General features: G+C 37.4%; 1 protein-coding gene across 3 annotated transcripts in view; it reads right to left on the bottom strand.

The window, feature by feature from the left end:
- Positions 1 to 14,271, bottom strand: part of COL12A1 (collagen type XII alpha 1 chain) — a 221,073-nt gene that overhangs the window by 189,425 nt on the left and 17,377 nt on the right. For 2 of the 3 annotated variants that reach the window (XM_073569320.1, XM_073569322.1), the window contains exons 3-8: positions 9,700 to 9,816; positions 7,820 to 7,963; positions 4,870 to 4,929; positions 2,454 to 2,717; positions 2,157 to 2,321; positions 324 to 497 (exon numbers count right to left, since the gene is read on the bottom strand). The exons of the other annotated variant lie outside the window; for it this stretch is intronic. In XM_073569320.1, the coding sequence (XP_073425421.1) occupies positions 324 to 497; positions 2,157 to 2,321; positions 2,454 to 2,717; positions 4,870 to 4,929; positions 7,820 to 7,963; positions 9,700 to 9,816 (924 nt within the window). The remainder of the gene's footprint in view (positions 1 to 323; positions 498 to 2,156; positions 2,322 to 2,453; positions 2,718 to 4,869; positions 4,930 to 7,819; positions 7,964 to 9,699; positions 9,817 to 14,271) is intronic. 3 annotated transcript variants of the gene reach the window in all.

Here is a 14,271-nt window from a genome sequence, read left to right as displayed (position 1 = left end):
ATTCAGTATTAGGAAAGGTAAAACATGTTACAACATCTATACTACAGGCACATCTCTAGAGATATCAAATCAACAGTGAGTTAGCCTGATTGTTTCCAAACTTCCGATAAAGCTACAAATAGCAGCAGTGTTACAATTGTTCCTTACTGCAAATGTGATGGTGTGGGGTGGTGAGGTAACTAGAGTAACTGATTGTAGCAATCCGTACAGTAAGAACCCCCCACAAAGTAACATTTATCAGTGGATAGTTGAAAAAGTAAAGCCAGCTGGAATAGCCAAGTATACATTTATAAAAATAAAAAGGGATAGTACTGTCTACTTACCTTCTTCTCCACTAATAAGTTCACTTAGTTGTTCATCAACTCCAGAGCAAACTTGATTAATAATTTCATTCTGCACTTCCACTATATTATCAAAATTGGCTACACTGTAAACATGCTTTAGAGAAGGTAAGGAAGCCATTTGTTTCAGTTCTCTTGCATCTGCAGCCTTTATTCCTAATAGGAAAAAAAAATAGTACATCATTAATTGGTTATTTCCATTTGGAGGATTTGCATATTCCAAGGTTTCTGCAGCATAGTGTCCAATGCATTTAATACAATCGCTATCGTAAAGTGGGTAAGATGGGTTGATTACGTTAATTATGTAAAGTTACATTCCTTTTTGTCAAAAGAAAGTAAAAATATATAATCTAATGTGGTGTACTTAATTATTTGTACTAAATGTCCAACTGGGGGTATGTATGTGGGGGAGACAGGGCGAAAGCTTAGAACAAGGATGAATGCTCATCGTCACACAATAAGAGAAAAAAGAATGGATCTACCTGTGGCAAAACATTTCTGTATCCCTGATCACAGCAGCATGGATATGAAATTACTGGTATTGAAAGGTAACTTCAATTCTCAGAGAGAGAGACGAGTTTGGGAGTACAAATTTATGACGAACTTTGACACTCTCAGTGCTGGAATGAATGTGTCGCATGGATTTATGTCTTTTTACATCAATTAAGGAATTTCCTTTTAAAACCGTGTGGGGGCATCACAACACAGAACTAGACCCCAATCAGAGGACCATAAAACATCCGGACTCCTTATCTATGAACTGGTCCAATGTTTATATTTATGTTTCTCCCTCTCCCATATTGATAGTTCTGCTTCACGTCACTTGTCTTATCTATTGCATTTTTTCTAGGCTGTATTGTGCATAAATATGTGACTCTTCAGATTTTGTATTAGTCTAGCCTGATGAAGAGACCTGAGTAGTCTCGAAAGCTTGCAATGTGTTACCATCTTTTCAGTTAGCCATTAAAAGGTATCAACTACTGAGGACTCTCAATCCTGAATATTTTAAAAATATATAGAAAGTTTACATCCACGTATAAATATATTTGTTATGAAAAAGATTTGTCGTTATTCCTCCAAGTTTCTATTAAAGAGGTATTATCAAGTTGTCTCTTCAGCAGTTCAGAGCAATGCAATCCACTCACATTCTCCTTACTTCCTGATTTCTAGAAGGGCGTGCACTCCATCTTGAGCGACAGCACTGGGAAATAGAACTGTAATAATAGGAGAAATATAAAGCCCTGCAGAAATTCGCTATACCACATTCAGCAATCAGTGGTTTGCTCTGAGTCTACACTGTTGTCCCTGTACTTACACATAGAGATAACAAGGCATTTGAACAAGCACACAGCTCTGGACAGTGAGAGCAGAAAGTCGTGATCATGAGAACTATTGTGTAAGCTGCCACAACAGCATCTCTTCAGAAGATGAGAGAAAGAGGAGGGATGGAAAATGGGGAGAGAAGCTATAACTGCTTGAAAAAAATCAATGGGCTGGAGAGTTAATTGGGATTTTAAGACTTAACTCCTTTCTTGGAATGTAACTACTGGGCACTGTAGGCCAGGTACTAAAGGCCGGGCTTCATGGAATCAGCTGTACAGTATAAAGACAAAAAGCTTTCATTGCAGGAGAATGACAGCAGATAGAAAAAGCAAGTCGATTGCAAAATTGCTTATTTTCATGTTGTCTAATTAATTAAACCAATTTGAGAAATTGAGAATACTTTTTTAAGTTATTGATATATGTTACTGTGATAATATATTTTATTCAGTGGTTTAAAGCATGCTTGATATAAATAAAGATAATGTTTCTTACCCAATGTAAACACTTCAACTCCTAAATTCTGAAGCTCCTTTGCAGGAATTTCAACTTCATCTTGGGATTTTCCATCAGTAATAATAATTGCAATTCTAGGAAATCCTTTCCTGGATCCAGCAGATTGAACAAAGGTATTTCTTATCAAGTAATCTATGGCTTCACCTGAAATTAAATGATTGAATATTGCTGTTTCTATGCATAACTGCATGATGGTGGTAATATACATATGCTGTATGTGAACCTTTATCATTTCAGTCACTGTACCTCTCCCAATTAACACTGTAAGACCCATACCTGTCATGGTATTTCCTCCTTTGTATGGTATTCTCTTTATAGCAGCCAATAACTCGTTCTTCTTAAAATATTTGTTGAGGTTAAACTCTGTCCTGGTATCAGAGCTGTACTGAACAATACCAACCCTCGTCTTGTCTTCTCCAATGTCAAATGCCAAAACCATCGAAGTCATGAAATCAAGGATGTATTTGAAGTTAGCTCTTCCAACACTCCAAGAGCCATCCACAAGAAAGACTACATCAGCAACTGCGCTAATAGAACACCCTTAAAATAATATAAAATAAAGAGTTGGTATAAAAACACATCAGCATTTTAATGAAAAACATGTAACCAAGGTCAAGAATCATTCTGTAAACATGGGTGGACAATTGTATTACTGTGGCATTATGTAAGGCCAAGCACAATGATTGATAGCTCTATATCTACTGTGCAGATCTATACAAATACAGTATATATATATATATATATAGTGTAGAAATAGATGTCTGTGCTTTTTATTAGACACTTACTAGATAATGCAGCATAACTTGCTCCATATGTGAAATTCCTAGCATTATACGTATCACATCTGCTGCATATCTTTTACCCCTTTACCAGAAAGCAGTACTTTCTGGGTGCAGATGGGTAATTGGATAATTTCATTATACCCCAAAATTGACCTTATTATGAAGTAATAATACAAAATAAATACATTCAGTGATGACCACTTCTATAGTGATTCTTCTAGGGGACAAAACTTCCCTGATGGGCATCTACTGAATCTTTCAATATTGTTCTATAGTTCATGAATATAAAAGAAGAAAACCTTTGTATGTGTTTGACTAAACAGGAGGCATTAATAGATACTTTAGGGCTCTACAGAAATCTATTGGTGGCCTACTAGGTCTCTGTAGAACTTAGAGGTTACCTAAAGCAATTGGGGATGGAAGGGGTTGCCTTTGAATCTTTCATTCTCACCCAAAATGAAATTGACTTTTAAATACTCCATGTCAAAGTGGATCCGTCACCAGCTTTTACAATACTAGCTGCTTACATTATTAAACAGATTTCTTAGACCTGATGAGAGTTATGGATTTACAGATATGATAGTGTAGCTGTGTAATTATATTTAAAGAGAGCCTGTCATGTAAAAAAATGCAAATAACTTGCAGGTATGGGGTTAATCTGCACAGTTACCACACTAATAGCCTGGCTGCCAGAAGGAAATGAACTTAATCGCTGCCAGCAGCTACCAGCTTTCAGTCATAGAGGTGTGGGAGCAGTCACCACTTGGTATACTGTGAGCGAAGGCTGTAACCATGCCCAGCACTGACTGACAGAGCGAGGTGTCAGTCAGTGTCAGACATGGTTACACTATTTATACACATATTGAGAGGTGATTGAAGCTGGGCTGGCCACGCCTCTATGACTGAAAGCAGGAGAAATAAAGCTAATTTAATCCCAGTAGTCAGGCTTTCAGTGTGTAGACCATTTAGCTTTCGAAAGCTATTAACTTGCATAATAACCCTATATATACATGTTAATTGCATTTGGGGACATGAAAGGTTCCTTTTAAAGTTTTCACACCTGCTATTACAGTGAACATGTAGATGAACTAATAAAAAGCTCATTTTAATATCAGAAATACAAAGCAATTTCAATGCTGATTTACAAAATAAGTTCACCAGCATCATAAAGTCTAAGAGGTCTATTTAATGATGGATGACAGAGCTGTATGAAGGCACCTTAATCTAAACCAAACATCCTCAGTCATCATCTACACTTATAGTATGTGTCTTTTGGTTAATTCCCAGTGGTACTGATAGATACTGCAGATTACAGCACAGATAATATGTGACATAGCCAAAGGGCTAGAGTTAAATTGATGCTTCTACTGGCTCAACTCATAACATGAAACCATGAATGAATGCCAGTAACTTTTTATAGGGTTTTTATAGGGGTTGTTCTTGCCGCTTCAAAGTTTTTAAGTAATTCATAAAATTTAAATGGGTTTTGCTGTTTACGCAGTGAAAATAAACAATTCTGCTTTCTTAACAGTGCTGCCAAAGACATCACATAGGATACAGAGCAGCCCAGTTAGTTGGTCACATTTCACACCCAACCGAATTAGTGGAAAATGAGAGTATCCACGCAAGGTTACAGGAAGATAACAGAATATAGAACCACATACTACAAGTTTCCTATTTACTAGCAGGGCTATCACAGAGAGACAACCCAGGCTTTTAATGTGCATTTAATTTATTTGAATGTGATTATCCTGTGTTTCAGCAGACACTAGATAAATGCAGGGTTAGCACTTACTGCTTGACTTCTTTTTAATGACTGTAAAGGGAGAAGCAATTACTAAGATATATGTGCATGCCCCTTGACCTTATCCAATTCTTTATTACACATAGTATTTCATTAGAGTACATACGTGGTGAATCAGTGGATAGAACTTTCTTTTCTTCTGTCGTAACACGGCCTCCAGTTTGAACTTAAAAGAAAAAGTATAAGATTATATAATAAGTATTGAAAGTCTGGATTATACACAATGGAATTGGCAAGTTTTTATAAAGACTCCAGATAAAATGAGTGCTTGATAGCTGGAGCAGGAAGGTCAATCATTATTATGCAGTTTTGATGTAGTTTTTAAAGTCAATACCATGAATGGATAGAAAAAAGAGAGAAGTAGTAACTGTCCTTTACACTTTCTCTCTCTTATAATCCATGCATGGTTTAGGCTGTAAAAACTGCATTAAAAAATAGAAGAAAACTCTTTTTATAAGCTGCTATGTATAGGTATCTACAGGTGCTTCCCACAAAATTAGAATATCATCAAAAAGTTAATTTATTTCAGTTCTTCAATACAAAAAGTGAAACTTATGTATTATATAGAGTCATTACAAACATAGCAGTGATCTATTTCAAGTGTTTATTTCTGTTAATGTTGATGATTATGGCTTACAGCCAATGAAAACCCAAAAGTCATTATCTCAGTAAATTAGAATGATTATCAAAAAAACACCTGCAAAGGCTTCCTAAGCGTTTAAAAAGGTCCCTTAGTCTGTTTCAATCATGGGGAAGACTACTGACTTGACAGATGTTCAGAAAGCAGTCATTGACACACTCCACAAGGAGGATAAATTTTGCATTTCATTTGGAAATCAGGGTCCCAGAGTCTGGAGGATGAGTGGAGAGGCCACAATCCAAGCTGCTTGAGGTCTAGTGTGAAGTTTCCACAACCAGTGAAGGGTTGAGAAGCCATGTCATCTGCTGGTGTAGGGCCACTGTGTTTTATCAAGACCAAAGTCAGCGCACCTGTTTACCAGGAAATTTTAAAGCATTTCATGCTTCCCTCTGCCAACAAGCTTTTTGGAGATGGGAATTTTATTCTCCAGCAGGACTTGGCACCTGTCCACACTGCCAAAAGTACAAATACCTGGCTTAAAAACAACAGTATCACTGTGCTTGATTGGCCAGAAAACTCGCCTGACCTTAACCCCATAGAGAAACTATGGGTATTGTCAAGATGAAGATGAGACACCAGACCCAACAATGCAGATGAGCTGAAGGCTGCTATCAAAGCAACCTGGGCTTCCATAACACGTCAGCAGTGCCACAGGCTGATCGCCTCCATGGCACGCCACATTGATGCAGTAATTGATGCAAAGGAGCCCGACCAAATATTGAGTGCATTTACTGAACATACCTTTCAGTAGGCCAAAAAATGTCGATTTTAAAATCATTTTTCAAGCTGGTGTTATAAAGTATTCTAATTTATTGAGATAATGACTTTTGGGTTTTCACTGGCTGTAAGCCATAATCAACATTAACAGAAATAAACGCTTGAAATAGATCACTATGTTTGTAATGACTCTATATAATATATGAGTTTAACTTTTTGCATTGAAGAACTGAAATAATTTAACTTCTTGATGATATTCTAATTTTGTAAGAAGCACCTGTATATACTAATACAAAAATGCTAATCAATTTTCCTGTTTAGGGTGATGAGCAAAGTACTGCAGTGCGCAGGCGCTGGGCCTCTCTGACCTTTCCCGATGCATGCGCACTGCAGTACTTTGGGGAGAGAAGTACGCCTGCACAGAAGTCCGAGGCTGGGAGTGAGGAAGCAAGCAGGAGGGCAGCGTTGCAAGAAGACGGGAGGCACTGGACCCGGACCTGTGACCCCCATCGGACCGGACCGCATCAGACCGCCCTCCCCGGGTGAGTATAATAAAACTTATTTTTCTTATCTTGCAGGTTGAATGGAGGGCTTATCTACAGCATTATAGAATGCTGTATATAAGCTCTGAAAGGCGGTGGCTGCATCTTATAGCAGCCAAAACAGGGGACAGGTTCCCTTTAAAACACTGAATTCAACCATGTGTCACTTATCAAGTAGTGTGCTGTTGTTTACTTACAGTGAAGGTTTTATCACTAGGACTTTATCATTGCTGTGACTAACTGGCACGCACTTGCTAGTCCAACTCAACCCCTTCCTGTGATAAGCAGTTCACTGTCAATAGACAATGTACATAGAGAGCCTGGGTGCTGGATCTAATACATTTCTGCATGACCATCATTAAGTCTTTTGTTCAAAATGCCATTCTTAATAAATCAGGTCTATGGTGACAGTGAGTTATTAGAAAAGGAAGCAATAAAGATATTCTTCATCCCTTGGTGCAATCTGATTTCAATCTGATTTCAAGAAGTCCATCGCTGTGTCTCCATTGCTTCAATTTGGGTCTGACATTGCCTGTAGCACTGATGTCATGTGAAAAGTACAGCAGCCAATCAGTGAGCTCTGAGTGGGGCATTCTGTGTTCACTGGCAGAGCCATTGAGCTCACTGAATTGGATGCCATGCTGTCGACGTGATGTCAGCAATGCAGCCAGTATCAGATACCTGAAAAGGGACAGCCCCTTTAAGGGTTGGTTAACCTTGGCATTATCATCAGCTAAACACACTAAGCACATGGTAACAAAGGGAAAAGACATGAGACAGGGAATAGAGAAGACAAAATAGTTTTAAAAAAGTTTGTTTTATGCTCAACGAGGTTTCAGAAAGGTAACTTTCGGAAAGTTATACACTGCTTTGACTGCATACAACCTCAAAGAACCTGCGTAAATCCATCTGATCTCACAGCCAGAGATGAATGTAAGCGTGGCTATGCCGCCACATCCACTGTTTCTCCATTACGCAGAGAGATGAATTTAATGCTTATTAAGGTGGATACAATAATTGCATAGAATCAATCATAACAAGGCTAAAACAATACATTCCTCATCGATTGTGTAGTGCCATCTGTGAATGTGCTAATGAAAACAGTCGGATTGTGTATTCGTAATCATTTCAATGATGAATCTCAGCTGAGTACTTACTTGTAAGTTGGCCAAACACAGGTAAACTTTCCTCCGATTCATCATATGAAAGTATTGTGACCACATACTCAACATCTGGTATAAGTTCTGTAAGCACAGTTTGGGTTGCGGAAGCTGGAAGATCCAATTCCTTTGCAGGTCCATCTGGTAAGCATTAGACAAAGTATATTTAGAACATTTATTAAAAAAATTCAATGTCTTACTCAGAATTCTCTGTTTACCATTAGAGACTATATTACTTCATTATCATAAGCTCCTCATTCTGAAATATTTTGTATTTAGTATTTTAATGGTTGTTGATCAAAAAATGAAAAAATCAGGGTCAGACTAAGCGTATCTTGACCACATAAATTAAAGATTGATGGCACTGTAGCAACCACTATACATATGATGCAGTTGGTTGAGAAAACAATTTCAATTTAAGACTCACATGCAACTTTTGATGATCTTGCTACCTTTAAGGATTGTTATAACACTCTACACTGTGGCAGCTTTCATTTGGCCATGATCACTTGGGCACTGTTCTATTGGTCAGTTTACCCTTGGTTTTAAGAGAACCTGTCATCTCGGAAAACACTAACTACCTGCAGTTGTAAGGTTAGTCTGCAGGTAAACAGAGTTGCAATGCTGCCCGGCAGACTTACTGAAAGCGTAGCTTTTGGTAGAAAAATATCTTACTCTCTCACAGGCGCCACCAGCTTGAGTCATTGGGGCATCATTTTGATGGCTAGCTCACTCTGCACAAACACGCTGCAGAGCTGGATGGCCACCAAAGTGCCATTCTATAAGGCAGCCTGGCAGCATTGTAAAGCTATTTACCTGCAAATTAACAGCATAGCTCGGGTCACTTAGTGTTTTCTCTCATCCAAAAGAACCAGGCCGATTACCCTAATCACACTCTGATCAAACTCTGAACAGAGTATGATCAGTGATCTGAGTGTGTTACGATTTTCTCGGACGTGGAGAAGATAGGAAAAAATTCTCCATCTTCTCCATTCTGTAAGTCTGTGAAAATCAGATCGCACTTGGATGCCATGTGAGTGTGGTCTGATTTTTTTATCTAACTCAGTGATTTGCATGGCCGAGTGTGATCCGATTTATGGATGCAATTTGAACACATTTGGTGCAAGGTAAAATTGAACATGTGCACGACTCCATAGAATAACATTGGTCCGAGTGTGATCCAATATCTTGTTGGATCGCACTTGGACCTAAAATACGGTCGTGTGTACGAGCTCTGGATCTGCAGGTAAATAGCGCTTTCCTAGGTGTCCAGTTCCCTTCAAATTATCTAACTTAGCACAAATATTGTTTGTACATGGAAACGGCCGTCGTCTGGCTCTATTAATGCTAACCTCCTTCATCTGCTTGTCCCATGAACTGTGTCAAAATACCTTGTATGGTTGAATAAAGGACTTCATTTATTACAGCATATGGGTGAGTTCTGCATTTCTTCTACCTTTTTCCAGTTATGAAAATGTTTCACAACCTGTTAGGTTTGGTGATGTCATCTGGCCCTGTCCTTCCAATACTATTTGCACTGCATGAATGGCAGTTTAGAGAAACAATTCTGTGTCCGCTGATTTAGTCCTATTGTTACACTTCTACTTTGCCACTTGAAATAAACTTGTAATTCCCTACCAGCATAACATTAGCAGCACTGAATTATATCACTTTTCCGTAATCTAGCAACATAATATTTGGCAAGTCATTGTCAGACTCATATAAGGCAAGAAAAACATTGAGAGCTATATGTTTAACAGACCAGAGGCTTACGTAAGCTGAACTGTATAAATAACATCCAACTGCCAAAATTTTCCTTAATCCAAATCATGACTGTATGAATATCATAAACTGGAAGAGGCAGGCATCTGACTTACCAACTGTTGGGACAATAGTGATCTTGTACCCTCTTATCCTCTCATCTGGCCTTTGCCATGACATTCGAACAGTACTTTCATTTACTATTTCAAAATTTAGATCTGTCGGAGGCCCAACTGGAAGAAAACATAGATATATCAGTGACTGATGCATGTAGCAAATGTTATTGCACCCATCTTATCTTCGTGTGAACATTTCTTTGATAATATGGTTAGATGCTTTGGAGTTCCAGGGTATTCATGCAAAACCAAAGCAAAGGTGCAATAACATCTGCTACTCCGATGATTTTTCCCAAAACGGATGTAAGCTACAGTATGCATAGAAAGCTGACACAGAATAGCTTCACATACAGTTGTTTCCAACACCATAGGAGACTTCTGCTGGAAACAGTTCAAGCTGACATCAACGATAATAAAACTTACAATGCACAGCACAAACATTTACATCTTGAGTTGCTTAATCATTCAGGAATGATTAAGGATGATCAAGAATATTAGAAAACACACCAAGGAACATGGAAACTCACAGGGAGTAATGAGAAGTGAACAGATTTTCTGAGACAACCAAAGATTATTTACTACATGCTTGGTGTAGATCATGCCATAATTTGTGTAGTTTATACAATCTCGGTTTCCTGAGCATCACTGATCTAATATTATATACAAGCAATGCATTGATAATACTGATGGACGCTGTTACTCTTCGTTCTGTTTACACTACTTTGTTTTTTTTCATATATGTAAGGGATACTTTACGAATATGTTTCTGGCATTTTAATACATAAGGTATTTCCCAAAAATATCCAGCTAAAGAGAATTTTTTTATATCTATAAGTAAAATAATGACCGTTTACATAATTGCAATAGCATACAAATGCATTGCATAAATATTGTTTTATGACTCCTGATAGCACCAAATAATGAATATTGATTCAATAAAGAATTTTCAATTAAACTAGGGTATTCAAATATTATTGGAAATATTATTGGAATTATAGAGGGTGCAGAGGATGAGGTTGCACCCAGACCTTAGAGCAAGAGAGGGCTCAAAAGGTCCTTTTTCCTCTTTTGAGATCAGTTCTATAAATGAAATATAACAGTATGGGATTGCTAGTATTTGCATTGAGATCCAACAACTTTACGTTATGACTCTGAAGTCCATAGCATTGCAAAGCCTCCAGGAACCATTCCTAATGCATGGACAAGGGTTGGCAGGCTGTTTATAAAGAATATGGCCAATTATTGATCTGATATGGGATCCTTCGAAAGGAAAGAGTGCTTTATTTCTATAACAGGCAGACAGGTGGTCCATACTATAAAACAGCATTTTGACATCAAAATGCAAGTATAGACTTTCACAACAGACTGGTTAATGATGGCAAGACGGAATCACAGCATGTGGATGAAAGTTGTATAGAATACTGCGAGCACACAGTGGAGAGGGCATTTGTTAACCCACACATAACTGCACACAGAAAAAAAATCAGATGGCTGATAACAGGTATGATTGGACATTAAAAAATGGAAGGAATTATCTGCAGGTAGATTATTTCATGGCATCATGCGATATACATGAAATCATGATTTGCTTGAGCTCACCAAAATGAACAAAAGCCTCCATGTACAGATTGCATTACACACAGACTTTTTGTGACTTATTTTATAATGATATTCACTCAGTTTATAAATCAAGGCGCAAAGTGAGTATTAATCAGCAGGTAAGGAAGCATGTCTGCATTCTGAAGGGTTACTAAACTGAAAAGACCCTATTATTATGGTTCCAGATTACATATTTTCTTGTTTTTTTATTATTTAGTTTTTGAGCATCCACTTGAAAGTTGAAAGACCTCACTTGTGTCCTATGGTGTACAAATCATAACCAAGCTAAGCTGCAGTAAACATTTATGATACAGTATGTGCTTACTACTATTTGCTTCTGTATCTTGGGCGATTTTTCAGTTCATTTACTGTAAAAATACTATTTCAGTGTGTAAAAATCTTTTACAGGATAGTATTTATAATTACAGGGACTCTGTCAGAAAGCTTTTGGTATGCAATTTGAGAGCAACATGATGTAGGGGCTGACACCCTAATTTCAAAGGTTGTGTCATCTACAAGGCTGTGTGTTGCTGTTTCAATAAAATCAGTGTTTTATCCGCAGGAGATTATCACTAGAGGACTAGGTTCTTGGGCCTCCTAGTCAACTGCTCTGTGTAACCCCGCCCCACCACTGATTAGCAGCTTTCTGTCAATATACAGAGTACACAGAAAACTGCCAATCAGTGATATGGGTGGGGCTGTACAGGGCTCAGCACTCAGCAGAGAAAACTGATGCTCAAAAAGAAGTCAAGTTGTCTTCTGGACATTTCTTTGCCTTTACATTTAATTCTATTGTAAAGTATCTTCCAAACAGAAAACATCTGAAAAATGGACATCACTTCTTATAATCATTTATTGTTTTTGGAAACTTGAAGCAGATATAGGATGTCCAAAGGCCTGAACATATGAATAGTAAGTCCATTTACATAGGAATGGAAAAGCAGACTCTCAGACTCTTTGTGAGGGTTTCTGAGCACGTTTTTCAGGATGGATATCTGAAATCATTATTACACACTGATTACTTATACCTGATGACACCAGTGTACTTACTTTGCACATTCATGTCAGTTTGGCTGCATAATCCTTTTTGAAAATTCCTTTGAACGATTTTGAAAGCTAGACTAAACATCAGGATTTAACCCTCATTTTTTAAGGATTTTCCAAGTAAGTACGCCAGCCTCGTCAGGTTCAAAAAATCTATTTTAGTACTACTGTTTATATTGTGAGAATTGGTGACAGATTAGCTTTAAAAGTCATAGACTAATCTATAGATGTCTTTGCAACCATTAGGGAACCAGAAAGGGATATTCACTAATTCTGGCAAAACTGATAAATTTGGTTCTTCTCTGTATAATGGGTATTATTAAGGATAAATGGGTATATATTGTCATGGTACTTTTTTAGATGTTGAACTTGGGATTTTGGTTAGTTAGTACATAAATATTTATTAATATATGTTAATGCATTATACGCGTCATAGAGGACCCTCTAAACTATCAATGAGTCAAGCTTTATAATAAAAATATATTTAAATTATACATAGAAATATATATTTCTGAATATTTTTATTATGTACACTATTTATAAATTTAAACTCATACATATATATATATATATATATATATATATATATAAATAAATAAATATTTTCTCTTTATAGTTTAAATGTATGTTAGATGAAGGATTTTCTGAAGCAGTCAACCATAACTCTCCTGTCATTTTGTTATGTTGGAGTCATGCAAAAGCTTCTATAAGTCAAAAAATAAATACAATAATAAATACACGTTTCAGGCTTGCAATTGAATTTAAGGAATATCATTATAAAATACTATTTCGGTAGCAAAGGCTCAGGACAAATTTAATGCAAAGGCAGACAGAACTGACCTGAGCATGCTTCAAAAAGTACATGGTAAAGAGGTGACACCAACCTGGACAGCAATTTGACCTGTTGTGCAGATGACTTAGGTTTTACTGCCCGAGAACAGTAGCAGCCAAACTTGGTAAACTTCAAAAGACCGGATTCCAAGAGAAAAAAAAATAACTGTGGGGAAAAATCTGTAGCATCTGAAAAATCTGTCAACCTGTACAGCAGCATATGGATTTTGTGGCAGGTTTGCTTAAATTCTCTCCATATAGAAGTGTTTGTGAATATACCTCCTGATACAGTCATAACAGATCTTCATCACATAGCATACTTGGCAAAAATTCCCAATTCTTTGCATGCTTAAGGATCCTTCTCAGCAAAGAAAAGAAAATTATGAAGTGTCATTACTCCGCTTTGTTTTGACCTTTTTAGGTGACATTTCCAGGCATAGAATTCGCCAGCATTTCTTCTATGTTGATGAATACAGGATTATTTGGGGAAAACAACTAGTTACATTCATACAGTATTCTATAATGTTTTGTGTAGCCTTTAATCATTATAGGCACATTAAAAACCAGAAAGAATTAATGAATGGCATGCATACAAATGTCCTTCCATCACTACTGACATTTGTTGCCATATTCCTTTATTATTCCATCAGGAAATGTATAGATAACTTCAAGGGGCTGTCGCTACTCGGACAACTCCGTCTCAATCCCCTAAAATAATAACACCTACAGTATAATCACCTCCAGGTCTGGTGACAATCTGCTGACTCTCACTCCCTTTGGATGTATGTGATCTACCCAAAGGAGGCGAGCGTAGAGCCAATGCCAACACTGCTGGATCAGAGGTAAGTATAGGTGTTGATGCTTTACTGGGGGGGGGCCTTTTGGGATTGAGAATGGGTTGTCAAGTAGTGGACAAGGCCTTTAATGACTACCTATATTCAAAGCAAATGAACCTCTCTAGACCCTGGGTTTCCAATCTCCACTATTAATAAATGTGACACAGGCAATACTGGCTGGAATGTGTCACAGAGCATAGGAATACACCCTATTGACAACGGGGTTGCCAACCATCCGTATATTTACAGACATTAGTGTCCG

This window comes from Dendrobates tinctorius, unplaced genomic scaffold, assembly GCF_039654945.1.
Source record: "Dendrobates tinctorius isolate UK_male_01 unplaced genomic scaffold, ASM3965494v1 ptg000024l, whole genome shotgun sequence".
Classification (NCBI taxonomy): Eukaryota; Metazoa; Chordata; class Amphibia; order Anura; family Dendrobatidae; genus Dendrobates; species Dendrobates tinctorius.
Note: the sequence above shows the minus strand (reverse complement) of the source record. Positions and strands in the feature narration are given on the sequence as shown.